Source organism: Passer montanus, unplaced genomic scaffold, assembly GCF_014805655.1.
Source record: "Passer montanus isolate IOZ18808 unplaced genomic scaffold, ASM1480565v1 scaffold119, whole genome shotgun sequence".
Classification (NCBI taxonomy): Eukaryota; Metazoa; Chordata; class Aves; order Passeriformes; family Passeridae; genus Passer; species Passer montanus.
This window is the reverse complement of record NW_024358611.1, coordinates 1,572,743-1,600,711: the sequence shown is the minus strand read 5'-3', so window position 1 is coordinate 1,600,711 and position 27,969 is coordinate 1,572,743. Positions and strand designations below refer to the sequence as shown.

The following is a 27,969-nucleotide window of genomic DNA, read 5'->3' as shown; positions in this document are numbered from 1 at the left end:
GGACCTAGTATGGATCTCATGAGGCTCCCCAGCAATAAAAGCACTAACAAAACAAATTACTTTGCTTTAATGGGTCTCTAATAATTGTATCTAATTCATTACTAAAGCAGGCTCTGCCTCCCCCATCACAGGCAGGAAAGCAAGCTCAGGTGGAACCTGTAATTTTGTAATTGGCTCCTCTTGCTGGAAGGAGCTGAGTGGCCTGACTGTGGCAGCACTTTAATCCTCTTGTCCTGCGAGTGTCCCTTGGTCTGTCACCTCTAGAATTTGCCATCCTGCTTTAGCCAACCCTGCAAGATGTGCCTCTGAGTGATTCCTGGCCTTGGAGACCATGTTCAGCCTCCCACAATGACTCCTTACGTGGGAATCCTCAAATGTGAGTAATTAATTAGCCAGTGATTCTTGGGAAAACATTTCCAGCATGAGAGTGGTCAAATAGTGGAACAGGAACCCAGAAAGGTGGTGGGATTTCCATCCTTGGGAGTATTCAAAAGTTGCCTGAACAAGGCCTTGATAGACTTGATCTCGTCCCTTCTGAGTTAAAGTATTCTGTAATTTTATCATTAGAAGCCCTGAAGAAAGGGACCCGTCAATTATGGTGTGTTTGTACTCCACCTGAAATGGTGATGCTGCATCTGACGTCAGTCTCTCACCATCCTGATATCAGCTGTGGCTTGAAAAAGACAAAATCTCCTGGGCCAACAGCAGCTCTACAACAGTTTTGGGTGATTGAAAAGAACCACAGAGCCTGGTGTATCCAAACTTCTGTTTCTGGTGCAGAAAGGGGGAAAAAAGATCTAACTTCTACCCCTAAAGAGTTGTCCTCTACCCCTAAAGCTGTCCTCACAGCCCCCAGAGCTTTGCCTGTTATCAGGGACTTGTAAATGCTCCTCACAATGTTTCAAGAATTGTTTTTCAGGCTTTGAGGAAGGCTAAAATCCAGTTAATAAATTTCTACCAAGGGGACATGAGGCAAATATGTTCTGCAGGGATTTTTCCTGCTGGCATTATAAGCAGAGTTGTTTCTGGCATCTCTGAGTGGGTTTTAAGGGCAGGAGAAAAATCCCACTGGGGAATTTGGCTTTGAGGGAAGGAGGAGGAGCACAGCAATAGGGAAGGGAAGGTAGAGCCAGTGTGAGCCTCCAGATGGAAGGAGAAATGGGGGTGTGGTTGGTCTGGACTTCTAATCCTCATCAGGAGGCTCTACTCCCTCTTGGGGCTTTGCAGGGTAGTTCTGGATGTCTCAAAAGTTGGCATGAGCTACGTGGCATTTTGTGGTGCAGGCTGCTGTGTTATGGCCAGGAATTCACAGCCAGATCCCAGGAGAGCTCGACTGCCATTTGCAAAGGGCTTTACTTCAAGGAGGAGTTTTGCTAAAGATCTTCCTGCCAATGGAGAAACACCTTTGTGTTTTCACTTCAAAATGATATTTTTCAGTTCTATTTCTGGCCTCTTCTCTAAAGCCTAGCAGGTCTGAACTAAATCACAGAATTTAATTTCTTTATCTTCATGTTTCATCAATGTCTTTCCCTCATCTGTAATTAGCTCTAATGAGGTTAAACACTGCATTAGCTCCACAGAACAGTGGGAACTGGTGCATACACCACCCAGCTGTTCCCATGGCATCATTGCCATGGTGCTTTTCTCTAGGGAGTGTGGAGGCTCTGTCACCCCTACAAAACCCTGCAAATCTGAGCTATGGAGAGAACAGTGAATGCAGGAGGGTGCAGGACTCTCCAGTCGCAACCAGTCCAGTTGAATCCTTCTCCTTAGAGAAGCTTTTACACCACAGGGAGAAAAGGGGTGAGTTCAAGCAAAGACAACACAATGCCATTCTTTTGCTTCAAACCTGTCCGTGGCTCTCCTCTTCACCAAGTCAGGTGCCTTAGTTTGTGTGGAAGAACACTCCTTGTGGGAGTGTTAAACAGTGGGAGGCAGAGGGTGGCACATTTCGAGGGTTGCACAATCCCCCTTAGAGATTTTTCACTTGGTGGTTCTGTACTCGAGTTCTGGATGCGGGGAGGAAAAGAGAGGAGCTGGGAAGGCAAGGAGGGTAACAGAGCTTGGGAGCAGACAGAAACCAGAGTGAAGAATCTTGCAGGATGAGGTCTCCCAGGAGCTCTCTGCATGGACAGGCAAAGCTGTCATTCCTTGGAAATGTTGCTGCAAACTTCATGGGAAGCATCTGGTGAAGCACTTGGGCTGCCCAGGGGAGCTGTGGCATCTGCCATGCTGCAGTTTGCGTTTGTTAAATCAGAGGCAGAGCAGTCAGGGCTGGATTAGGCAGGACTGATCCCTTTGGGAAAAGGGAATGAGTCCTGCTCTTAGCATCTCTTCCAACTCCATTTGCCAGGATTCCCTGGTAGCTGAGAGCCTTATGGGCAAGCAAACAGTCAAGTCTTGTTTAATGGAGTTGTGCTTCTCTTGCAGGCAAGCAAGTCTGTGCACATGCTTGATAAGGAAAATAGCCCCTGCCACCTCCTGTAGGGGCTGAAGCCACTGCTTGTTGCAAAAAGTGAAATCCTAAAGGATTAGGTGTGGGAAATGGTCACGAGCCAGCTGTTAGGGGGAAAGTGGACGCTCACAGTACAGCCGAAAATAAGTGACAGTCAGATTTCATCAGTGGCATCCAAACCAACATAAAAATAGGCAAAATAATTAAATTATCTGTCTGAAAAGCAGTGGCCCAGCAGTGTTAGAAGAGCATCTCTCACTTGCTGTGCTCTTGAATCATCTCTAAACCTGGCTTGTCGCTATCCATCAGGGAAGAGCCCAGCCATTTCCTCCAGGATTTGCTGACCAGCATGGGTCTCATCTACCTTCTTCCAGAACGTTCCTTCTTCCAAAATCCTCCTTCGACTTTGGACAGACCTACTCCAGGCTCAGCCAACAACCTTTTGGAAACACAGTTCCATGATTTCGTAGTGATAAATAGGAAAGGAGTTACTATTAAATACAGACATTCATGAGCTTTCCAGACCATCTAGAAAAATGAAGACAATGCTCTACATGTGTGAGCTGAGGAGGAAGGGGGATGTCTCTTTTTTTCACTGCCCTACATCATATCAAATCCACTAAAGCCACTAAAGAATCTCTAGTGAAGTCTGTTCAGCAAAGTGTCCTGGAACTGGCTCCATTTGGTGGAAGATCACTGCATTTGGGTCATGAGAAGACAATGGCATTTTCTTCTGTTTGGGAAAAGAATGGGTGGTGACAGAAGAAGAGTCTCTGTTCCACCATTGTCTGAGCCTTAAAATGCCAGATATTGTTAAATAAAACTCAAGAACTGTGTCCATTTCTGTGTTTCTGGATGTTTCATGGTAAGTGGTGACAGTCAAATAGAGAGGCTCATTTAAAGTGGGGAAAAAAGGCTTCAAATCCTTGAGTTACTCTGAGATTTGAGTCTTCTCTGTTCATTTCATAAGAGCTCCCCTACACCTCGGCTAAGTTCTCTTTACCAGAACATCTCACAAGGGAGGAGAAGGCAGGAGAGCAGGGGAGGTGGAGACAACATTGACTTAGTGATTACGTGGCATCTTCTTCATCTCTCAAGCGGATCAGCCTGGAGTTCATAGGGAAGGGGCCAGGTTATGCAGTTATGATGTCCCCGTGGTTCTCAGCCAGCACCAGGCTGTTCCAGGAGTCCTGTTTGGAGCTGGTTTGGGGAGACTGGCTCATGGCTGACTGGTAAGCCTGGGGGGAAAGCTTCAGAGCTGAGATTGCAGGGTGAATGGATGATCCATGTCCAGACATGGCAGAGACTGAGAATGCCTATGGAAAAAGGAGAATGCTGTGAAAAAAGCTTCAAGCCTTAGAGGACCATGTAAATCCCTTTAGTGTGGGTTGGTGCTGTTGTAAAAATGTGTCTGGATTTGCTGCACGGCAGGAGATTGCACCCCGTGTGGGATACTTTGGGCAGGCTCTTTCTTCCTGTCTCCCTTTCTAATTCTAGAAACACAAGGATTTGGGTTAGAAGAGACCTTAATGATCATCTCCTTCCCACCCCCTGCCATGGGCAGGGACACCTTCCACTATCCCAGGTTGCTCCAATCCCCATCCAAACTTGCCTTGGGCACTTCCAGGGATCTAGGGGCAGCCACAGCTTCTCTGGGCACCCTGTGCCAGGGCCTCACCACCCTCACAGGGAAGAATTACTTCCTAATATCCAATCTAAACCTCGCTCTTTCAGTTTGAAGCCATTGCCCCTTGTCCTATCCCTCCAGACCCTTGTAAATAGTCTCTCTCCATCTTTTCCTGCAGCCTCCCTTCAGGTGCTTGTCCTTAAGTACCTAAATAAAGTTAGGAGGATGTTCTCCCCATGTCTACCATTCTATTTCCCTTTTTTTTGTTTTTCCCCACTGCCAACACCTCCCCTCAGTACCTGAGAAACAGGGCTGGGGTGCCCATAGTGAGATGAGAGCCCAGGTTCTGTTTTGATGGGGCGCATTTCCTCGGTGGTTGTGGTGCTGCTGCTGCTGCTGCTGGTGGAGCTGGTGGTCGGGGTAAGACTCTCGCTGCTGGATGGGCCTGGGAGAAACCAGAGGGTAAAACAGGCTCTTTCCAAAGACCTTTCAGCACAGAGCTGTGCTCACTCACCCAGAAGTGTGTGGTAAAAATAAATTTTAAAATAGTTGGAATTCAGGTATTTAGACATCCCCCATTCTTTCAAAAATTGGCCTGTTTTGTCATTGGATCTCTCTAATTCTCAGCACAGAGCTGTGCTCACTCACCCAGAAGTGTGTGGTAAAAATAAATTTTAAAATAGTTGGAATTCAGGTATTTAGACATCCCCCATTTTTTAAAAATTGACCTGTTTTGTCATTGGATCTCTCTAATTTGAGGGCAATAGGGTCAGAAATACAAGTGCACACACAAATACACATAATAAAATAAATTCCTTCATTCAGTACTTACCTGCTGGTGCCTTTGTTTTGTTAAGGTTCTTAGGCTTGCGTTTCCTCGTCTGAATTCCCTCTTTTCTCATGGCTAAAGGCCTTGGGACCTGTGGGTCCAAAGAGAAAAGCACATGGGTTTCTGAATGTCCTTAAGGTCATCTAAGAGAACATGATTCCAGTTCTGATTTGTGGTCAAGCTGGTTTAATTGAAAGCAACAACAGGATGGAGCCCAAATTCCCTGGTCAAGGGAGATTCAAGATGTGCATCCAAATGGGGATAAGAAGGCAGATCACACCATGGTATTGAGTGTTTTAGGGCCAGAAGGGAACTACAGCTCGTGTGTTTGTGCTTCAGACTTGGCTTTTTTACTAACGTGCCTGAATTTATGTGGGAAGAATCTGGGCCTTTTTTTATTAGGTTTTAAGACTTATTTGCAAAGACGACCTAATTAGCAAGTGAGAAATACCCAGCATGTACACCCCTTTGAAGGTATAAACACAATGTAAACTTGAGGGGGACTAAACCCAAAAGGACAGTGGGAAAAGCAGCTTCAGGAGAGCTATGTAAAGAACCCAGCCCCGAGCCTGGTGCCATGAACAGCCTCCCACAGCAAGGATTTACCCCGTGGAGCTTCATGTAGAGCCCGCAGGCGTTGCAGACGGGCTCCCCCTCGGCATTCCTGCGCCAGAGCGTGGTGGTCGTCGTGTGGCAGTTGGCACAGGAGAGCCCAACGCGGCGGGATGCTGACTGTGGGGACAACAGAGCAAGGAAACAAGTCAGCCCTTGTTGAGGTGAACACCCCATGTGTGGAGACACAAGGCTTGACTCCATGTTTCAGAAGGCTGATTTATTATCTTATATATTATACTAAAATACTACATAAAAACTATACTAAAAGAACAGAGAGAAAGAGTGATCAGAAGGCTATAAAGAACAAGAATAGAATAGAATGCATAACGAAATCTTGTGACTGTTCACAGTCCGATGCAGCTGCATCTGTGATTGGCTCTTAATTAGAAACAACCAACATGCACCAGTCACAGATGCACCTGTTGCATTCTACAGCAGCAGACAGTTATTGTTTACGTTTCTTTCCTGAAACCCTTAGCTCCTCAAGAGAAGAAAATCCTAACAGAAGATTTTTCATAAAATATCATAGCTACAAGCCCTGCAATGCCCTCACCAGCAGCGCCTCATCTCCCAACCAGCTCGCTCCCCCACGCCTCAGGGTTCCTTCTCCTCTTGCCTCTCATATTTCTCTGGCTTTTTATCTTTTTGCCCCTTTGAAGTTGCCCAGCTGCCTCTTTCTGCCCCTCTTGCCTTTCCACTGACTCCAGGAGTCATCATCTCAGATGGCACCAGAGACATGAAATAGAATCATTGGAAAAGACCTCCAGGACCATCGAGTCCAGCCTGTGACTGATCACCACCCTGTCACCCTCCCCAGAGCACTGAGGGCCACTTCCAGTTGTTCCTCGGACACCTCCAAGGATGGGGACTCCAGCACCTCCCCGGGCAGCCCCTGCCAATGCCTGACCCCTGTTTCAGTGAAAAAATTCTTCTTGATGTCCAAAGTGAACCTCTCCTGGCACAGCTCGAGGTTCTGTCCTCTCATCCTGTCCCTGTTTCCTGGCAGCAGAGCCCAAGCCCCACCCTCCTGTCAGGGAATTGTGGAGGGCCAGAAGGTCCCCCCTGAGCCTCCTTTCTCCAGAATCCCACATCACCTGAACAGATCCCCACGTCTCCAGCAGCTCTAGTGGCAGCTTAGAGACCCCCTGCACGTGTACACACCTACACTAAAGTATCTGGATCTCAGACCATCCTGCTTTTTCCAGCTCCCAAGCCCTTCCAGGCATCATGGCTATCCCAATAAAATGCCATCAATACCATAAATGTTACATATTCCTTGCTGGCTTAGTGCTATGTTGTTTATAGAGCTCAAGGGGAAAATAAAAAAGAGAAGCTTCCAGCAGTGTTTTCCTCCTCTTGATAAAGAGGGATAATTAATAGGAAGCCTCACTAATGAATTAGTGCAGGGAGCAGACTCAAAGTTCCTTTTCTGGGTGAACTGGTTTAGTCAGGCTCAGAAGGCAACAGGAGAAAGCAACGGGCTTGAAGCCATATAAAATACAAGTTTTTGAGCTGGGAAACAGTGGGAGGTGGAGGAAGGAAAAGCCACATCCTCCACACCTGCCTGACTTTTGCCATCATCTTTCAAAGCTCAGGCCTTAAAAGTCAGTAAATGAGAGAGGGAAGGTCCTGGGTGCCGGGGTGGGATCCTGCCTGGATCGGTCGGTCTCTGGAAAGGCGTTTCACAAGAGGGCGCTCGGTGCCCGTGGCTGCTGGCAGCGCTCAGGCTGCCCGGGTCACTTTTGTCACTCGCAGGGGACGGCTGGGTTTGGGCACAGACAGGGCTGAGCGATGCAGAGGGCAGGGCAGTGTGGGGATGGAGCCTCGTGGATAACAGGGAGTGTGGAAATCTGGGTTTTAGCTTGGGTTCATGATCATAGAATGTTATGGAATCATAGAATGTTGTAGGATCATAGCATTTTAAAGAGTTAGAAGGGATCTTAAAGCTCCTCTAGCCCCAGTCCCCTGCCATGGGCAGGGACACCGTCACTAGACCAGGTTGCTCAAGGCCTTATCCAGCCTGGCTTTGAACACTCTCAGGATTGGAGCATCCACAGCCTCCCTCAGTAACCTATTCCAGAGTCTCATCACCCTCACAGAGAAAAAATCTTCCTAATATTTAACCTAAATTTCCCCTCTTCAAAGTTGTACCCATTGCTTCTTTCCTGTCACTCCAGTTCCTGATGAAGAGTCACAGATTCCCTGTAGGACCCTTGAGACACTGGAGGGGGCTGTGAGGTCTCCACAAGACCTTCTCTTCAGGCTGAACAGTCCCAACCTTCGCAGCCTGTGGTGATGGACTCATGTCATTGGAACCACAGAGACCTCCCAAAAACCCCTCACCAAAACATGCAGGGAGCAGCAGGTTACCAACACTGAGCTCACAGAATGATGGAGTGGTTTGGGTTGGGTGGGACCTTAAAGATCATCAAGTTTCACCCCCTGCCATGGGCAGGGACACCTTCCACTATCCCAGGCTGCTCCAATCCCCATCCAAACTTGTCTTGGGCACTTCCAGGGATCCAGGGGCAGCCACAGCTTCTCTGGGCACCCTGTGCCAGGGGCTCACCACCCTCACAGGGAAGAATTTCTTCCTAATATCCCATTTAAACCTGCTCTGTCAGTTTGAAACCATTCCCTGTTGTCCTGTCATCCTTGTAAATAGTGTTCTCTCCATCTTTCCTATAGGCTTCCTTCAGGAAAGCTGCAATTAGATCAACCCAAAGCTTTCTCTTTTCCAGGCTGAACAATCCTGTTCCTGTCCCCCAGGTTCCTTGTGCATACCCCACCCTGACCCCAGAGGCTTTGGGATGCCCTGGACTGCCTTAAAATGGAGGCTTCACCTCACCCAACGGATCTGGGAGCAGAGTATCTAAAAAAAGTATCCAGAAAAGTCACCATGAAGTGAGGGGCTCACCCAGCAGTGACCCCTGTGGATAAGAAAAGATGGACTGGTACTGTGCCGGAACTGGAAAGAGTTGCCATTCCTCCAAATATACCTGCAGTGATACTAAAGCAAAGACTGGCTTTTGCTGAACCGACACCACAAATCCCAGAATCACCTGTGTCCTACAGCCCCTTCCACTGCCTGGCTGAGTGTCTGGAGAACTGCTCTGGGCAGTACCAGGGCTTGGAGTATCCCAAGCATGAGAAAACCTGGCTTGTTTTGAAAGCCTGGGCAGATGGGAGTTGAAACACCCCTGGCATCTGCAGCTGGCCGCGATTTCTTTGCCTCCTCCTCCCACGTGTGTGATCTTGACTTACCAGCCTCCTCTGGGGTTTGAACAGGGGCCGGTTGATGCCGTTCATCTTGTGGTAGAGCCCGCAGGCGTTGCAGAGGTAGTGCCCCGTGCCGTCCCTCCTCCACAGCGGGGTGGACATGGCCCCACAGTTGACACATTCTCGCCCCTCGGAATAATCATCAAAAAATTCTGCTGCCAGGACGGGAGAGAAGGGAAAAGACTCCGTTAATTAGGTGGCTGTACCTTTAATTGCTGCTCTGCTTCTCAGTTTAGACCAGAAGGGGTATTTCAAGAAATCACAAATATTCAGATTTTATAGGTTGCAAGAAACAGCTCTTCCTTCCCTAGTGAAGTCCCCCAAGGAATATTGAGAAGAGGGACTCATTTCCTTGCCGTGGCTACAGGACTTCTGTGGCAGCAGGGATGTGCTGGGACACAGACACCAGGAGACAGAAATAGAAACCTTTCCCTTCTGCTCTGATGTTATCTAATTTTCAAGATTGGCCATAGCCAGGGCAGGCAGATCCAGGCAGGTGAACAACCCTGGTTACAATCAAGGCAGATTCCTGAGACCATGGATAAACACAAACCCCACAAAGCAGAACTACCCAGAGGTCAGGCAGCTGCATCTCCGCTGGGCAGGGAAAACCATTCCATGCGCCCTGCTCCCCATGGGAATGCTCCTCATCCAGCCCCTCTGCTGGGGGGAATGGCTGCAGAGAGCCAAGGGGAGGTGCGTGTGCCTTCACCCCATTCCCTGCACGGAAAACATCTCCTGAGTTGCAGGAATCCACATGTACAACTTGAAGGTTCCCTTCCTAATGGAAGAGGGCTGAAAAGGGATAGTCTTTAAGGTCCCTTCCAACACAAATCATTCCATGGTTCTGGGATTCAAACCCCAGCTCAGGCTGACAGATAACAGGGATTGTTGGGATTTTGTGTGTGTTAGAGGCTCAGCTTTTGATGGAAATCTGTATTGTGCTCGATGCCAAACTCCAGGGCCTGCTGCATTCACCCACTGCATTCCTGGTACATCCTGCACTGGGGCTCGGCTGCAGCTGGGATTTGAGGAACAATTGGGCATGGAGTGATAGGAGAAGGGGGAATGCATTTAAACTGACAGAGGGCAGGGTTAGGTCAGATGTTAGAAGAAATTCTTCCCTGTGAGGGTGGGGAGTCCCTGGTTTAAGCTGCCCAGAGAAGCTGTGGCTGTTCCATCCCTGGAAGTGTCCAAGACCAGATTGGATGGGTCTTGGAGCAGCCTGGGAGGGTGGAAGCTCCCTGCCCATGGCAGGTGGAATGAGATGAACTCTAAGGTCTCTGCCAACCCAAAACATTCTGTCATTCTCTGAACTGCCCTGGGCTGGGCCAGTCCAATCCCTCTGGCTGTGACAGAACCACGAGGTTCAAAGGTCAGCACAACACAGCTCAACTGCATCATCCTTTGGAAAGACACAGCTCCCTCCCCATTCCATACAAACCCTTCCAGAAACCAAGAACTTCACTGCATTTTTTGCTTGTCCACCTGCTTTTTACACAAAAATCTCAACTTCCTGCTGGAAGACAATTGCTCCCCACGGAGCAAACCAACAAAATTTGGCTTCTGGTTGAGTTGTGCCTCAGTCCCATGTGGATTCTCTGATGTCTAGCAAGGGTTATGTTCAGACGTGGCCTTATTTTCTCTTTTCCCCAGACTATTTTTGGAAATTCTGCAGGAAACTGCATAACCGTGAAGCGGCCAAAGGACAAAAAAAAATTAATGAAGTGGCGCCAGTTAACAGAGACAAATATTCATGTGAGCATAATTCTCCCTAGAAAATCTGGCTAAAAATGGCAGGAGATTACACCGTGTGCACATGGAGAAATGGTAGACAGCACTAATTTATTGTATCAAGCAAGCTCTGGAGCCAGAAAAGCAGGAATCCAGTATCTTCCCAGCAGCTTAGGAAAATCTCACTACCCTGGGGAAATTCTGGTGGTTTCAAAAAGATGGGAATCCCTCCAGGTGATTTTTGTCGGCATGGATTCAGTGATACCAAAACCCTCACTTTCACCCTTAAAATGACCACTGAGTCACAGCCAAAATCTAGATCAAATAAACTTCCTTTGAAAAGAGAAGGGGTTGGAGCAGCTGGTCAGGAAAGAACTCGTTTCCTTGAAAAATCTCAAGAAAGGAAAACATTTCACTTTTTTTTTCATCTTAGAAGTTGTTGAGGTTTTTGATTATAATTTTCCAAAGAAAAAGCCAAAGTATTTTTGCAGTAATTTTTTTTTCCTGTAAAAAATGCCTTCTTCTTCGAAAATAATTCAGTACAGAGTTGTGGACATAATCCAGGGAGAATTTAGCAGAGCAGAGGTAATCAAAAGGTAACAGTTAAAACTTGAGTGATTTGAGATCTGCCTGTGACTAATTAAAAAATGTGGTCTTTCTTGGAGATTTTTCCACCAGGAAACCAAAATATAAAAGTTTTTTTTTTAATAAAAGACAAAGGAGAAAATTCCTAACAGTTCCTCAGAAATGATAAGAATTGGACTAGTTCTTGAATAAGAAGGTCCCTCAAAAAAAATGTCAAGTATGGATATATTTCTGCTTTTAGAAAAATGTAAGTCTCCTATCTGCTGGCAATAAATAATTTGTTTCCAAGTGTTGATTGTTATTTCCCAAGAGGGGGACACCCAGCTCCAGTGCCACGTTATTTTCAGTGTTGGTTTCTCATTGACATCCAAAACACCAGTGCAAACCTGCCTCAAGACCTGCTCTTCTTTCCCATCTGCCTTTGACTGATATTCCTCCCTATTTCTTTGGTGCCTTTGGGTTGGTTTTTAGGTTTTTTTCCCAGTTTTCATGGGATTTGGACTGGAACATCTCTCTCAAGGGACTTCCCTAGAATCACAGAGTGGTTTGCATAGGAAGAGACCTTAAATCCCATCTCATTCCAACCCCCTGCCATGGACAGGGACACCTTAAACTACCCCAGCTTGCTCCAAGCCCCATCCAAATTTTCACTGGTTGAAGTTTCCAAAAGTCCCCTTTATTCTTCCATGGCAATAACATTTGTGAGACTTTCCCCTCTCAGCTACAGGCAAAGGTGATCCTTGTGAGCGTTCATAAACAGGAATCACCGGTGTTTGAGACGGGGCAGGGACAGACTTTGTTCCCAGGGGACACCGAGGCTCCACGCCATGGGTGGCTCTCCCTAATCACAGCCCCTATCAGATGGGTGTGTCCCCTCCAGGCACCACCCAGTGCTGAGTCAGATCACTGAACCCCGCAGGGTTCAACCTCATTAAAAATATTCCTGCAGCCCTGACAGGGCAGGGAGAGCTCCTTGACCTGGGGAGATATCACCTGGAGGAGAGATATCCTCACCTGCTTCAGAGAATGCTTTGGGATGGCACAGGAGGTGTCTTGAGCACTGCTGAAAGTTGGTTTAGAGATTATTGTTTGGGCTTGGTGTGTGTCATTTATTGAACAAAGGGTGTTTGGGCCCTAAGGAACTGGGAAACGAGGGACTGGATTTCTTTCTAGAGGAAATTATATTTTTATAGTTATTATTTTTTATGTATAGAATTATATATTTATATATAATTTCACAGCATCACTGAACTCCAGGATGAAGTTGTCAGGGGGAGTTTTCTGAGCTGTCCTTCTGGCCACACGTCCTCCCTGCTCTGAAGAACCCTAAAGATCTACAAATACTGAGAAAGGGTCACCTGAAGACCTGTGCAGTTTGATGTGGGTGGGTGTTCAGGACCCAGGAAACCAAAACGTTCCCAGGGCTCAGAGCCCACAGGAGCTGGGATCTACCATCAGGCTGAGCTAAATTGGGCATGGAGGTCACTGGGCTTCAAATGCACTAATTGTTTAATTTGTCACTGTTATTAATAATGGGGATTAAGGAGACTCCCCAGGAAAAAAAGCAGCAAAGTGTTTCCTTGGCTTCTGGCTCAGGGCTGGAGCTCTAAATCCTGGCATTATGAGATCCCCTGACACTTATTCCTTGTACTTTGCAGCCGGGAAAGGAAACGTTTATTCAGGCAGCAAATGGCCCGAGCGGCTCCCGCAGGGCCCTGAACAATGAGGGGGGAAGGAAAGGCTCCCCCAGTCGCACTCAGGGCAATAATTTCCGTTCTGTGGCACAGGAGCCGCTGCCTGATAATGGAGATTTATGGGTCCATCCGGTGACCTCTGTAATGGCCTTTCTGCTGGAAAGATTTACTCCCTCTCCCAAAGCCAGGTACAGCCAGCACTGGGACGGGGTTGAGGAAAGGATTTGCTGATCAGGCTGAGAAGGACGTCACGGCAGGGGGAGCCTCATGTGTGCTGAGTGGCCTCATCTTCCTCTTTGAATGTTCAGCTTCCCCACGTGCCTTTGCCAAGCCCTTATCTTGTATCTTGGGATCATTCAGTCCTTTTTATGGGCTGGGTCCCTGGTGTTGGCTAATCCTGATGGCCTTCTACTTAATTCTTCATAAAACCCTGCCTTTAGTCAATGAAGGAGCTTCTCACATGAAAGCAGATCATGAAATCTCACTGAATGACCAGTGGAGAGGATGAATTGCATCCCATCCCTTATCCTGGTCATCAACTTGCTGTGTAAAATGAGATTTTTCCCCCTCACATCTAATGTTTATGAGCACTGCAAGGTCCCCAGAGCAGGAAATGTCATTTTTGTGTTGCACAACAGCCTGCTAATCTTGGGTGAGGCCTTGAGTACTCTCATGTCAGAAATACTTTCCACAATGGGATATCCAGTCCCCGGGGAGCCAGGAGTGACTCTTGAGTGGGACACAGGGGCCTGGTAGGGAAAAAAGAATTCTTGGATGTGGCCCTTGGTGACACTTGGTCATTGGGAGGGGTCCTTCACATCCACTGAGATCTGCCTGTACGGACAATGCTGAGGCCATCAAAAAAGGAGATTGGAGCTTTCCCAGCCAGCCAACACCTCCAGCACCTCTGACTCACCAAAAGTCTGAGGGATTTTGCCTTCCCAAACAGAAGAACCAGATACCCACTTGCAAATCAACCCAAGGTTTGAGCCTACAGTGTGGCTTGAAGTGGCTTCTTTCTGCATTCTCTGCAAACCCCAACTCTGCCAGCCTGGCACTACGTCCATTCCTGAGCCCAGACTTCTTTAGCAACCCACCCCTGGAAGTGGTCCAGGCCAGGTTGGATGGGGCTTGGAGCAACCTGGGGTAGTGGAACGTATCCCTGCTCATGGCAGGGAGTAGAACTGGATGAGCTTTAAGTTCCCTTCCAACCCAAACCATTCTGGGATTCTGTGATTAAATCTGTTTGCACAGGAGAGATCATTTTGAATGCATAAACCTGATGGATCAGGAACCTAAGGAATGATAACAGAAAAATGAAGGATTTTTAATCCTTCAGCTCAGAGGCAGCATCCAATTTATGAATTTCTCTTCCCAATCCATCCTGTGGAAGGGGACAAAGAGCCCTCCCTACCCTGGTTTAGGTCAGACCCTCCTGCATGAGAAACGACGAGGTTGTCTTCTACTTCCCTCCAACCCCCTCCTGCTTTCACCCTCTCTGGATGGAAAGAGACTTCCATTAATATAGCACTGGAGTTTTGTTTACAGCTGGAGAGATATTTGATATCAACAGTTCCCCCTGCAGAAGTGTCTTCTCAACCCAATGAAGCAACTCAGCAAAGGAGGAACTGTCCTTCAAACACAGCCAGGCCACTTAGAGGCTCTAAACACAGCCTGAGAGCAGTTTTCCCAGCAGAGAAGCAGTTTCCTAAAACAATTTGTTATGATAAGAGGTGAGAGCCACGATCCTGTGTATACACAAACCCCAAATGGACTCTCAGGGGCACTCGCAGCTGAGGAAAAGGACATGGACACCCTGGAATCCCACCCAGGACACCCTCACCTTCTGCTTCAAGGGACAGCCACAACAGCGTGGCAGGGAAAACGGGATTTACCATTCCCAGCCACTTGGTCCCAAATCCCAAAATTGTTCCCATCAAAAAGTGGCAGTTTGGAAATCTTCTCTACTCTTCAACCCTTTTAGGGTCCTTTTAACCAGCATTTTGCTGCAGCTAGAGGAGCTGAAAGTCACATCTTCTATTTCTTTGGAATGGGTTGAGGTGTTTCCATGAATGGCGTGATTCCAGAAGCTGAAGTTTCAAGGGGAAAAACCCACCAAAAGGTTTCTGATCTGGTTAACTCACATGCCAGTTAAAAGTGTTGGTTGGTCCAGGATTGTGGCAGAGAAGGAAAAAAAAAAGGGGAGAGACAAAAAGGGAATGGGCAGGGAATAACTGGGCAAATTTAAAAACCCCAAAATTATATATGGGGGAGCTCTGTAGCCAGAGGAAAGCTGTCATTGAGCCTTTCCTTTTTCCATGGGGACATCACTGTCCTGGCACACAGGCTGGGATCAGAAAGTGAGGATGGAGCTAAGGGAGACAAGGGTGTTTCTATAAAAACAGGTTTTGCTCATTGGCTTTTCCCCTCTGCTGCCTCTTCTCTTCCTGTTTCCCCTCAGACATAATTTGGGGAAAATTCACCCATGGTTTTAGAAATTAATGGGATCTAAACACGGGGAGAGCAGGACAGTGCCTATCTCTGGGCAGTGGGTGTTGTGGGAATGTGGGTCCCTGGTCTCCCCCGGTCTGGGTTAACAGAAGGCATCACCCATGTGATTGAGGATCTGCAGGAAGTGGGGAACCATGTAAATTCCCCACTCTTAGCCAGAAACATGGTTTTAAGCAAAAAGCATCATTGTGCAGCCTCACAGAAATGGCTTGGTGCCATCCCAGAAAGTTTTAGGGTTTGTCTGGCACAGCTGTGGTGGAGAAAATGTGTACCCAGTTAGCTGCCTGGGCCAAACAGTTTTCCCTCTGAAAACATAAAGACCCTACTTATTGCTGAGGAAACATTCACCCTACAGTCTGGCTTTCCAGAAGGCAAAGAAATCTGCTTTTTCCCCGGCTTCGTGAAACACCACAGCGAGACATTTCCCGTGCAACCCTTCCCAGGCCAAATGTTTCACGTCAAGGCAAAGGGAACATTGTGTCCCTCCCCTGCAGCACTCCCTGCTCTGCCTGCAGCAAGCCAAGGTCTGTGGCACACACCATTGCCAGCAGCCAGGAATACTCCTTTTCCTTCGTGGATATGTTTTCCGCGCTCTGAAGGACGGTGGAGTTGGAAGCAGCCAAAGGACCAGCTGAAATCATGTGCAGGAGGGCCACGATGGGAAGGTTGGGCAAATTCTGGGCTGGCTTGGAGTTGAGTCTTGGCTCTGCAAGAGGATGCCCTTGAACAAGGTTTTTCATCTCGTGGTGACACTGTCCTTTCCCCATGACAAGGAGTGACACTGGAGGGGGGCAAGAGGACAGCTTTCAAAAGCCAGAGCTGGAGATAAGAAATGGATGGAAGAAGGATGGGTGGAAACAAGCTGGATTCCTCCAAACCGGATCTAAACAGTACTTTGGGAAGGGGCAGGAGCTGGGGGGATGGCCAGCCTGGTTGCTTGGAAAAACATTGACAGGTCTTCAGCACACAAAAACCACCAGAGCCCAAACCATCCAGCCCCGTGGTTGTCCCAGAGCTGAGTGGAGAGACAGTCCACGCATCCCAAAGGTGCACAGCCTGCTCTGAAGGAGACAGGAATGCAGACATGCCTGAGGGTCTTTTGGTGGGAGCCTCGTGGCCACCTTTTTGAGACCAACCTGGTGTCCCACAGCAGCTTCTGCTGACTGTCAAGTTGTGCCTGAGTGAACTCCCACCCACCAAGGTGACCTCCCCTTCCTTACTCCTCCTTGCAGTTCTTACACTTGTAAATATCCGAGGCTCCTCTGATAAACAGAAGATTCCTCCGCTTATCGACTGTCCAAATATTTTTTAACAAATCTCAGATTAGCATGGAGAGCCCGGGGAGTGGGAAAGATGGGGTCAGCCACAGCCTGGGGTCTGCTTGGCAGGAGGCACCTGGAAATGGTCTCTCTCTCTTTTGACAAAGGAAAAAGAGCCACAGCCTTGAAATCTGGCCCATCTCCAAGTGGATGTGCCCGTTGAGACTCTTCTTTGATGGCCTCAGTGAAGGGACAGTGGGGGAAAAATGAAGAGGATCAGAAAAACCTGGGATTTACAGTGCCGTGATCCTTTCTGGGCAGCTGTCTCTGAGTTGGGAACAGGTAATGGATCATGTGCAGCCATTCTTGGTGTCCCCTCAGGGGACCACAAGCAGGTGTGCTGTGAAGTCCTGCCAAGCTGCTGCTCTGTGGCTGAGCCATGGGAATTGGCCTTATGGCTACGGGGTAGCCAGGGAGCCAGGGCCAGCTACTGGGTAGGTGGTGAAGCCTGGCCCTAACCCCAGCCAGCAGAGTCTGGCCATGTTCAAATGTTCTGAGACCCCAATCACACCCAAACTTCTTCCCAGGAGTTGCACCAGGAGATGCTGGGCTCAGGCTGAGATGGTCTGTGCTTGGACCATGCCAGGGGCTAACAATTATCACAGAATCACAGAATATCCTCAGCTAGAGCAAGGAGCATTGAGTCCAGCTCCTGCCTCTGTACAGGACACCCCCAAAATGATTCTTCACTCGTGACTGAACATTGTGGCCTGTTGGGTTTTTATTAGGAGATGGGGGAATGTCCATCCTTGGGCATTCCAAAGCCTCAGCCACTGCTGAGTTGTTTGTCCTGCTAAGGATCTTAAAACATGCATTTCTACAATCCTACTACTCCAGGAACTCCAAGTTTAGGGTGGGTTTTTTTCCCCAGATCAGAAGGATAGACATTTATCTAAAGCAAACAGGCAAAATCTTTCTTGCAGAAATGCAATAATACAATTGTATTATTGTTATTATATTTGTGGGCATGTGGTATACATATATATAAACGTGTATATTTGTATGTATACACATAGCATGTCCTAGAATCACGGGATGGTTTGGGTTGGAAAGGATCTTAAACATCATTTAGTTCCAGACCCTCTTCCATAAGCAGGGATGCCGAGGATCTCCTTCAAAATGCCATTGAAGCAAGTTAAGAATCATCTCCAATCAATTCTTTCTGATTTTGCTGTTAAAATTATTATTATTCTGTGACCACATAGAACTTAGCTATACAGAATTGTGTGTGCATATATATGTGTGCATTTGTGCACACAGATATATTTTTTAAAATTCATTTTATATATCTAAAACACATATACTAAAACACCTCAACTTATAAATATAAAACCTGTCTATGCCACGTGTAGGAATATATGGAATATGTAGGACTGCTCCACATGTCCAGACCCTCCCTGAGCATGACAGCACCGACCAATACTGACATATCCAAACTCCAAACCCCTGTCCCAGTTTTGTTCTAATTTCACTGATTTAGACGCAGGCTCTGCCTCCAGTTCTGAGCTGTTCCACTGATAAATCCCACTCAGAGGAGCTGCACCAGCACAAGCCGGGCCAGATCCCAACCTCCCAGCGGGACTCCAGCCAGGGACAAACAAAAAGGTGTTTGCTACGGCTCATCACGTTAGAGGGGACAGTGAGTTTGTCTAACCCCTGGCCCTTCTCTTTTCCTCTTTTATTAGTTATTCTGGATGTTAAGTCAACTCAGCCCCCGAGCGGGGCGGGAGGAGGGGATGATAAAGCATCTGCAAAGGTCACTTGGCGGCCCAGGCCAATAAAACGGCAGGTACCGAACTTATCAGGGCCACATATAACTTGCAGTTTTTCTAACTCAATTGATTGGACTTTTTATCTAAAATAACAGGCATTATAAGATAGGCGAAAGTTGAGATAAGGAGGAAAATTGAGTAGCCTCGAATCAAGATCAGCCTGGGGACAGGTTCAAACTCCCACACCTGCCCCAGAGGAATCAATGAAAGTTTCTTGGCGCCGTCCGCTCGTTTTGAAATGCTGCTGAAGTTGGGTGAACTTTGAGACTGCTGGCGTTTATTCTGTGATTATAATTAACCTGCTCACCCGTTGTTATTGATTTGTGTGGAGGGAGGTGCCAGAGCCTGACTGGGATGTGGGTTTGGGAAGAGAAGTGCTCAGGGAGAGCAGGCAAGAGTGAGACCCTTCCCTGGCTCAAGGCAAAGGGAACAGGGTGGAAGGGGGATTTCACCCTCTTGCTTGTGATACTACTTATTTTCAGAAGTGAAAAGACCCTCAAGCACAGATCTTCATGTCCAGAGAGGCAGGATAAATTACAGCATCACTCATCTGTCCCAGGAAGTAATGAAGGACTGAAACATGGGAAAAGTCATACCCAGGATCCAGAGCATCACCCCAGCCCAGGGGAGTGTGAGGAAGAGACATCTGACCCCCAAACCAGCTGCCCCTCTCATGCTCCACACCACCCAGGCATGTCCCATCCCAGAGTCCTTCCCAGCAGCCAGCCCCCCGGGCAGGCAGCCCCTGGGGCCAGCACTCCCTTCCCAAAATAATCTCAGACATCTGGGACCACACGTCATTTGGAGGAGTCCTGATGTCTGGGGCTCAGGGCCTCACTGATTTTTTTTTTTTTACAGCTCCAGCACTGCGAGCCCTGGATGTTGAATAATAGTGGCTCCCTGGCTTGTAAATCCAAGAGTCTGGCTTGGAAAGTCATAGGAGTTTGAATAATAAATATTAGGTTGGGCTTTTTTTAGTTTTTTTTTTTGGGTTTTTTTGGTTGTTTGTTTTTTTTTTTTTGCCTCATCTAGGATTTCAGCATGAAGGAATCAGAGTTTTCCAGCCTCTCCCTTGCCCAGGAAAGCTGTTCTTTCCCTTTGTGAAAGAGCAGAGCCTGACATATGATAACAGGACTCTGGAAGATGGAGCTTGAAGGAAAATTGAGGTGCACCAAAGCACAAGGGCTGGCAACAGCCAGGGATGGGTCGCTGGGAATCCAGCAAGAGGGAGATGTCTTCTGAACTGTCTGGAGGTGTTTGCAGAGCCAAAGGAGGCCCTCAAAGTCAGAGGACAGCCTGAAATTTGCTTAAATATTATGTGGAAATGTGGAAAAACCAGGAAGAATTGGCAAAATCTTGCTTGGAGGGAATGGTGTGGCCTCGTTCTCCCTCCCTGCTTCAGCTCTGTCCTCAAATTTGGGTTTTAATCTTTTAGGAAAGTCTGATGGCAATGGGAACCTGGTTCCATCCCATCTCCCTGTAAATCCACCGTGCTGGAAGCATTGTCCAGCGGCAAAGGGCTGAGCTCTGGGAAGGAGAGCAGGAGCAGCGAGCGGCGTCCCGCCACGGGACCTCTCCTGAAATGCTCCCCCAGCAGACACCAACTTAATTCCCAGGGATTAGGAGGAAGCATTTCCAGGCAGCGATTTTGTTATCCCAGATTCAGAAGCAATCCAGTACCAGTCCCTGGTGCAGACGGGAGATCAGCCCTGCGGGATCCCTCATCCGGCTGCCCTCGCCCCACCTCTGCTGGAAAAATTATTAATTTTTGGCTTTCCAGGAGTTATTTCTTTTTGTCTTTCACAAACAAAATTAATTTCCAAGTCTCTCCCAAGTCTAGTGTGAGGGGTTCAAGCCCAGCTGGCTCTGATAAGGGTTTCACAAGCTTTAGGGGTGACTAAAAATAATTAAAATAACGAATTCCTTCATGCTGCAGTATATAAATGAAGTCACCGCTTCTCAGGAAAAAAAAAGAAGGTCCCACTGGATTTTGGGGTTTCATCTCCCTGAGAACACATGTAAATTCCCATGTAATTTGCAGTGAGTTGAGTTTCTTCCCTATGTAATCTATTTGCATGGGTCTGATCCTGCACCAGGTCCCAGTGAACTGCCCTGTGCTTTAATTCAGGGATGGCTTCAGCTCTGAGCAAGGAATGTGGGTATTTTTGAGGTTGTTTTTTTATTTTGTCACTGTCTTTTCTGTTTTTTTAGGGGATGGCTGGTCCTAAAACCTGAGCAGGTTTGGCCTTAAAAAGACAGAGAAAGCAAAATGAGATTGGAAATACCCAACTTCGTCCCCCCCAGCAAAGACTTCATTCTACAATTAGGTATCCACCTCATTAAGCAAAAAAACCCCTCTGTGCCAGCAAATAATTGAGAAAAAAAAATTAATCACTGGGCACTTCTTGGAAAAGAAAAAATTATTTTCACTTCCAGTTGACGCTGCCCCAAATTTGGTTTTAAAATCCAGGTCTTGCCAAGACCCCGAAGCTGAAACATTTCAGCGCTGATGATGGGGTCAGATCTGCATCCAACTTGGAAAATCTCTGCCTGGCTCTTCTTTTGGAGCTCACCCAGCACCCGCCAGTTCTTTTTTTGGGGGATGAGAAAATCCAGCCCGAGCTTATCGTATTGAAAAAGAAATCTCCGCCGAGCGCCGCAAGCGTTTGGAAAGGTGCAAGAGCGCGGGGAATGCTGCGAACTCAACGCACCCCGCAGCAAAGAGCTCCTGGAAAAAAGGAAAATGGGAAAAAAGGGGGGAAAAATGGAAAAAACCCCAACATTTTGGAGTAGGTTTGAAAACACGGGCGTTTTCAGAAGAGCCTTTAATGCCACTCGTGCCAGCGGTGCTGGGATTATTTTCGAGCGCTGTCACGCAAGTGCAAGCAGCCGTGTGTGGGAAGACCTCAGTGCTCAGGCCTGGCAGATAATTGGGTTTAATTTGTCATTACAGATGTATTTACAGCTCAGGCCCGGTCACTGTGACCGATGATGTGGGGAAGCCTTGGGAAGGCAGGAGAAGTTTTCATATTTTGCCATAATGTTGGATGTGATCGTAGACAGCTGCAAGAGTTCTGTCCCATGAAGGAGAAAGACCAGGTTTTCTTAAAATTTTAAAAAACCCCTCAATCCGACCTTATAATGAAATTTGCTTCTATAATTTGGGTTAATTTGGGAGGTCAGAGAAAATTCTCACCTATTTCCCTGGTTATTTAAGCAGCGTTTCACACTCACACACCAAAGGCGAATTTACACCTTCCTGCCAGACGGCAGCGCGGATTCCAACCCGCCGACAAGGTGAATATTTGGCATTTCCAGATATTCCCATCTCCCTTTTTGCAATCCTGCAGGCATAATTACACACATTCCCCACTCCAAAGCAACTCAGATGTATAACAACCCAACCTGGCCATTACAACCAAAGGGTTTTGGCAGCGTAATCACATTTTTCGGGATCCCACATCCCCGAAACATGTGGCTGGAGCAGCAAAAATCTCCATTTCTGCCTTTCCATCCCAGCATCAGCAAAACTTTCTTTCCTAAGCCTATGGACTGAGCTCTTGAGGTAGATTCCCACCTGGTTTTGCAGCCAGCAATGAGCCTCAAAGGGGAAGCAGACTCTTTGTTAAGTTTTTTATAGTTTGGTTGCAAAAGCCTTGAAGCACCCAAGATTTCGGCTTCTTCTGCCCCATGAATCCCCAGGAGCGTCACCGAGCAGGGGGAGACCCCCGAAAATCCCATTTCCGCACCTCCTTTCCAATAAGGAAAATTCAGGGAAGGAAGGACACACCAGGTTGGTGTGCAGATTTGGGAATAAAACCTCTCAAAGTGGATATATTTGCATTCCCTTTTTTCCATATGCTTGCAAAGCTCCGCAGGGCTCAAGGAGCAAAAAGTTTCAGCCCAGAGCCTGCACCGATGAGAAACAAAACTTCTGAAGGTTTTGGGACAACAAGGTTTTTTTTAAATTGAATTTTCCTTAAAATTGCACCTTTATTTTAATATCCTCCCTCAGAAACAACAGGCTGCCAACCTTCAGGCACATAAAAAGCCACTTTTTCACCCAGTTTGAAATTTTATTTGATATTTGGCACTTTGTTGGTGGTTTTTTCCATACACCCTTAAATTTTCAGAGAGAAATGGTTTGCCCTTTCAAAATACCCCTCTGCATTTGGCAGACCCAGTTTTGGGGAGCCCCTTTCTGCTGGCCAAGCCAAGGTTTTCCCACCATCAGAAGAGCACAGAGGTGTCAGGATTGGGCCTGGTTTACTTTGGAATACTCTGCCTGATAAACCCTCATCTGTTTCCAAGGATTTCGCTTCTTTGCCTTAAAATTTCTGGCAAAAATAAATATGTAGAGAGCAAAATATAAGTTGTCTCTTAAAAAAAATTGCTGTTATTGTTACAGGGATAAAGAAATGCACATGGATGGGTGAAAAATAATTAATCCTGGTTTAATAAAGTCTTAGATTAAGCACCACCATCCACGACCTTAAGTTTTACTGCTCTACTAAAATTTGTGAGCATTTCTATTATGTACTACCCCATGGCTGTTCTGTGCAATTGTTAATACAGTGCAATTTTTAAGTAAATAATTGAATTATTAATAAGGGTGACAGAGTGCCCGTGATGATGTTATTTTTATTATTATCACTGATTTATTTGCAATTTAAATTCTACTGCTTGGGGGTTTGGAGAGGGGAATAAACACTTGTGTGTTCAAGCTTGATCTTGCTCAGAGATTAGAAACCCTGATTCTGTGGGTTTCATCCCAAACCCCAGACTGACGGGTGACAATTAAATTAGGAGGGAGAGCAGAAGGTGGATTCAAACGCGGAGGGGGGGAACAAAGCCCTGGGCGAACCTTCCCCGCCGGCGGGGCTGGGGTGAGAAATGCGGCCGCTTGCGAAACGGGGGATGGAGGAAAAGGCAGACACGTCCTACAGCCCCATCCCGATGTCCTACAGCTCCATCCCGATGTGCTACAGCCCCATCCCGCTGTCCCACAGCCCCTTCCCACTGTCCCACAGCCTTTTTTGCCATCCTACACTCGTATTCCTCTGTCCTATGGCCCCATCCCTGCGTCCCAAGGTCCCAACCCTCCAGGATCAGGGACAGGACGATGCTGGACGCCCCTGCCACCCCACAGGGACCAGCCACCTCGTCCCTTGGTGCGTGGGGAAGGTCAGGGGCTGCTTGTAGGGCGGAGGGTTGTACCAAATGCCAATGAATCACTGGAAATGTCAGACCCGGGATGCGACAGGGCAGATCTCTTAGCATCCCTGTGGGAAAGCTTAAGATCTGGTTCCCAATCTCTTCCCCCACCAGCAGCAGAAAGGACATTTTCCTTGGAGTGTCTGCTCCGGGCTTTGATCTTCCCAGATGCTGCTGCTGTGTTGCAGCAGCGCCTGTTTGAGGAGCCCTGACTTCGATTTAGCCAAAAAACAAAAAAAAAAAAAATTCCAACCCAAATGCCCACAGCCCCGATTTATCCCCAACCACAGCAATGCATCCGCGATGCCACAGCGAAAGTAAAATAAATCCCCGCTGTGAGCAAAACGAAAGGGGATGGCAATCTGGGATCGGAGCGTCCTTCTCCAGCCTGGAAAGATCCGGGAGGCAGCGAGGAGCTGCGGGATGGATGCGCTCGGATCCCCGTGCCGCCCTCCATCCCCTCTCCCCTCCACCCGGGGAAGGGGCCAGAGCCAAACTGACCATCTAAGGTAATTTTGGGAGCGATTTCAAGAGATTTTTGGTGCTGGCGGGGAAGTCTTTTGAGAGGGGATTCTGCAGCTGGTCCTTTTCATGCCTCATTAAGTCGGGAATTCACAGTAACTCCATCCCGGGCGACGCCTGGGGCAAGTTCACTGCCTCGACCACAGGGTCTGATCCTGCTCTTCAGGTAATGAAATCAGTCACCAAACTTACCCCGAAAAGCCCAAATTTGGCATTTTGAACTCACATTAGGGAAAGTTTTCCAAACGGGCCCGTGCTTTTTACCCATCCTTCCCAGTGCTGTATACCACGGTTTAACCCAAGTAAAAATTCCTCAGTTTAGAGGAAAACAAGAAGATTTGTAGTGTTATTTTCTTCGAATACATTTTCACTAATCTTCTTTTCCCTGTGTATTGCTTTATTGTTACAGGGATATATTTATATAAAACAGGGAGGAAAACGTCACGCCCAGTTGTATAGAATGTGAATTCGTGTCTGCATATTCACCTGTAGCTGCCTATACTTGATCTTTATTTTTAAAAATTCATAGTAATTGAAATTTTAATGGTCCCAGGGGTGCTCTGCATTTAGCGCTACCCGAAGGTGGTGGGTGTTTCTCTGGGAAAAGAAAATGAGAGCGCTGCAAATACCGCTCACACATTTAAAAGGATTGCATATCCAACTTGAGATTCCTCGGCTGTGCAGCGAATAAAATTACTTTTAGCCCTAAGAAAAGGCAAAGAAAGCATCAACTGCACCGTTTCAGGGATTTCTTAGGTGCTGATCAGGCTCGGATGTGGAATTAAAGTGGGTCTGTGATGGGAATAAATCCACAGCGGTGTCCCCCCAGTACATCTTTCAGTGCCTTCAGTTTTTCAGGGTTTTTTACCCTTAAAATCATTAAAATAAAACCCTTTCCCAGCTCAGAACGCCACATCCAGCCTCTACATGCTTTACTCAACCCCCTCGATGCCCAAAGCATCGCTCGGCTTCAAGGAGGGACCCGGCAGCGGCCGCGTCCCGACTCGGGGAGAAGCGGGAACGGGGCAGGTCTGGACCTTAAACTATTCCCGGAGGAGCTGCCTTCCAAAAATCCATTTAAAACTCACCGGCTCTCAGGCAGTTAATTTTTTTTTTTTTTTAACCAAAACCCAAGAACTCACGTTTTAAAATTCCAACGCTTTTCCATATCCAAGGCAGAGGCGTAATTAGCCCCATGCTAATGAATTCCGCGGATTCGGCCGCGCTGCCGGGAATCCGGCCCCCGAGTCAGGGAGTGGAGTCCCGGCTCCTTCCTCCTTCATTAAAAACCATTTTCTGCACTGGCTCAACTCATCTCTTCTTCCCAGTGCTATTTAAAACCTTTTTTTTTTTTTTTTTGCCATCAAAATGCGGAGCTGCAGCGCAAACCACCACGCTCAAAACCCCCAAATCCCCACGCTCAAAACCCCCAAATCCCCACGCTCAAAACCCCCAAATCCCCACGCTCATTCCCTGGCACTTTAAAAGTTGATGCGTGTTTCTGCAACTGCAATTCTTCATTTGCATTATTTTGGGTTTAGGGTATTTTCATTATTAAAAGCCCTTCTGAAATCACCGCAAAAATGTGATATTTTTTTTCCCCCCCCCGAGGAAGAGATGGCACCATGGTAAAATACAAATATTCATATGTGCTTACTGATATTCAATTAATATTTGATCGTTTAATTCAGCCTGATTTTTTTGCTCTACGATCTGCCTTCTCATGGCTTCCAAAAAAACCATTGCCTGATTAGCTGAAATTTTATCCTTAATTTGTTCCTCGTCTTGAGAAGTTTTCTAGCACCTAAAGAAAAGCACAAGATGTTGGCAAGGCCAAGCCTTCACCGATGCCCAACTTTCTTTCTTTTAACATCTTAAAATAATGCTAAAGACAATGCAAATCCTGCTGGACGCGATGGGAAAATCACCCTCCAAAATTCGGGTGAGAGAACACAATCGTAAAATAGATCTGCAGACAAATTTGAGGTGTTTTCTTTGTTAACCCCGACCCCAAAACCGACAGAAATACCTTCATGGAGAGGAGGCGGGAAGGAAAAAAGGGTTTATGAAACCACCATGCAAAGATGTGCCTGCATTTCTCTCTCCTTTTATCCCTCTTCCACCTCACGAAATATGAAAACATTATTTTAAGCCATTTGGACCAATTCTTCGTTGTAGGAACCAGAGGAATTTAATGAAATGAAAGGCTCCGAGACTGGACTTGGCACAAGAGATCCGGGTGAAGTTTTTTGGGGTAAGGAGACTCTGAAATACCGAGGTTGCGTTGTTCAGATGTGCCTGAGTTCTCCGAAAATCACTGTTATAAATGTGGATGCATTTCTTTTAATCCTTCTCCATCATCTCTCCCACCTCAGCTCTAAATTTCTCTTTACTCTCCCTTTTTGTAGCACAACTGACCTTTCCAAAGGAATTTTTTAAAAGACCAGAACGTAAAACAGCCCGAAGGGAAGATTTGGAATTCATGGACCCAACTTTGATTTCTTAATGCTTCCAGTTTCGCACCTAAAGCCAGCTCAGGAAGGGGCCGCCTGCGTGTCCATGGTCCTGCACCCCAAAATTATCCCTATCAGAGCCCCTAAATCCCTTCTGAGCTGTTGGAGGAGCCAGCAGGCCTTCGCTCCAGATCTCGGCTCATCACTCCTTGCCGCTCCGGGCCTGCCCTAAATTTCGTTCACTTTTTGGAAACTGTGGCCTTTGAGGATGTTTTGGAGCGGCGATTTTGCAGAATAAGTAGGAATAAGGACCCCGATGTTTTCCAGCCAGAGACTCCACTCAGACACCGCCAACCCCAATCCTCCAAATTCCTCCCTCCAAAAACCCAAAACCACTACATGCCCGCTGTGCCTGCACACAGAGGGATGCGCGCCCCAAAATCTGGGGGGTAAGGGGATGAAACCCAGCCCCTCTCCCGTCTCCCAGCCCGTGCTCACCGATGTTGGCGTGGCGGGCGGCCGCGGGCGTCCCTCGGCTCTGCAGGTTGTGCAGCATGGGGCTGTCAAAGGGCGAGGAAGTCCAGGTCGTGGCCATTTCGGGGCTCATGTAGGCCGGGTAGGGGCTGGAGTAGGAGCCTCCGAAGCCCCTGCTGTACTGCTCCCTCCCGTTAGCAGAAAGGTTCAAGGAGCTGCTGTAAGCCGCCGCCGCTTCCCGGGAAGAGGTGGCCGGGATGGGGGTGCTGGTGGAGAAGGAGAACCGAGGTGACACGGGAGGGTGAGAAGATCCAGGGTTGTACGCGGCGCTCTCGGCTCCGGGCTGAGTCCAGATGGAGTGGCTGGAGACGGGGCTGCCTTGCTGGGAAGAGGCGCTGCTCTGCAGGTAGGGCAGGCTGGGGAGCATGGAGGTGACCCTCGTGGTGGGCACATAGACCGGGGACGCTGCGGCCGCGCTGTGCATGAAGCCACCTGCCCCCTCGTAGGCCGGAGGGCCGGGGTTGGCTGCCATGGCTAAGCTCTGGTACATCTCGTGCGGGGCCTCCCCAAAGCCCGGCCGGCTCCCCGGCCGCGATCCAGAGCGATGGGGAGCGCCTGGAAAACCCTCGGCTCCACTTTTCCCCGCAGCGGTCTCGCGTGGGCGCAGCCTTCCAGCCAAAACCAAAACACCACCAGCGATGCGATTTTCCTCCGAAACAACCCCCCCCTCCCTTTCCCCACCGCCCACCTTCCCCCACCTTCAGCAGGTCCCGCCGCCTCTTGCAGACCCCGAGCAAGAAGTCCAGGTCCCTCCGGAGGGGGAAATTTAGCTCCCGCCTGGATTTAGCTGCTCCCGCCTGGATTTAGCTGCTCCCACCGGGCTCCA

General features: G+C 48.0%; 1 protein-coding gene across 4 annotated transcripts; it reads right to left on the bottom strand.

Annotated features, from left to right (window-relative positions):
• Positions 1-369: 369 nt before the first annotated feature.
• Positions 370-27,969, bottom strand: GATA4 (GATA binding protein 4). 4 transcript variants are annotated; one of them, XM_039697641.1, is made up of 7 exons: positions 27,842-27,969; positions 27,108-27,349; positions 8,791-8,960; positions 5,518-5,643; positions 4,915-5,002; positions 4,382-4,527; positions 370-3,771 (listed from the first exon to the last, which is right to left on the bottom strand). In XM_039697641.1, exons 2-7 carry the CDS (start codon positions 27,214-27,216, stop codon positions 3,589-3,591), a joined length of 822 nt encoding a protein of 273 aa, XP_039553575.1. In that variant the 5' UTR covers positions 27,217-27,349; positions 27,842-27,969; the 3' UTR covers positions 370-3,588. The 4 variants fall into 4 exon arrangements, with proteins under 4 accessions (XP_039553575.1, XP_039553573.1, XP_039553572.1 ...); XM_039697638.1 differs by having other exon boundaries at positions 3,589-3,771; positions 27,108-27,751; positions 27,842-27,962; XM_039697639.1 differs by lacking the exon at positions 27,842-27,969 and having other exon boundaries at positions 27,108-27,831.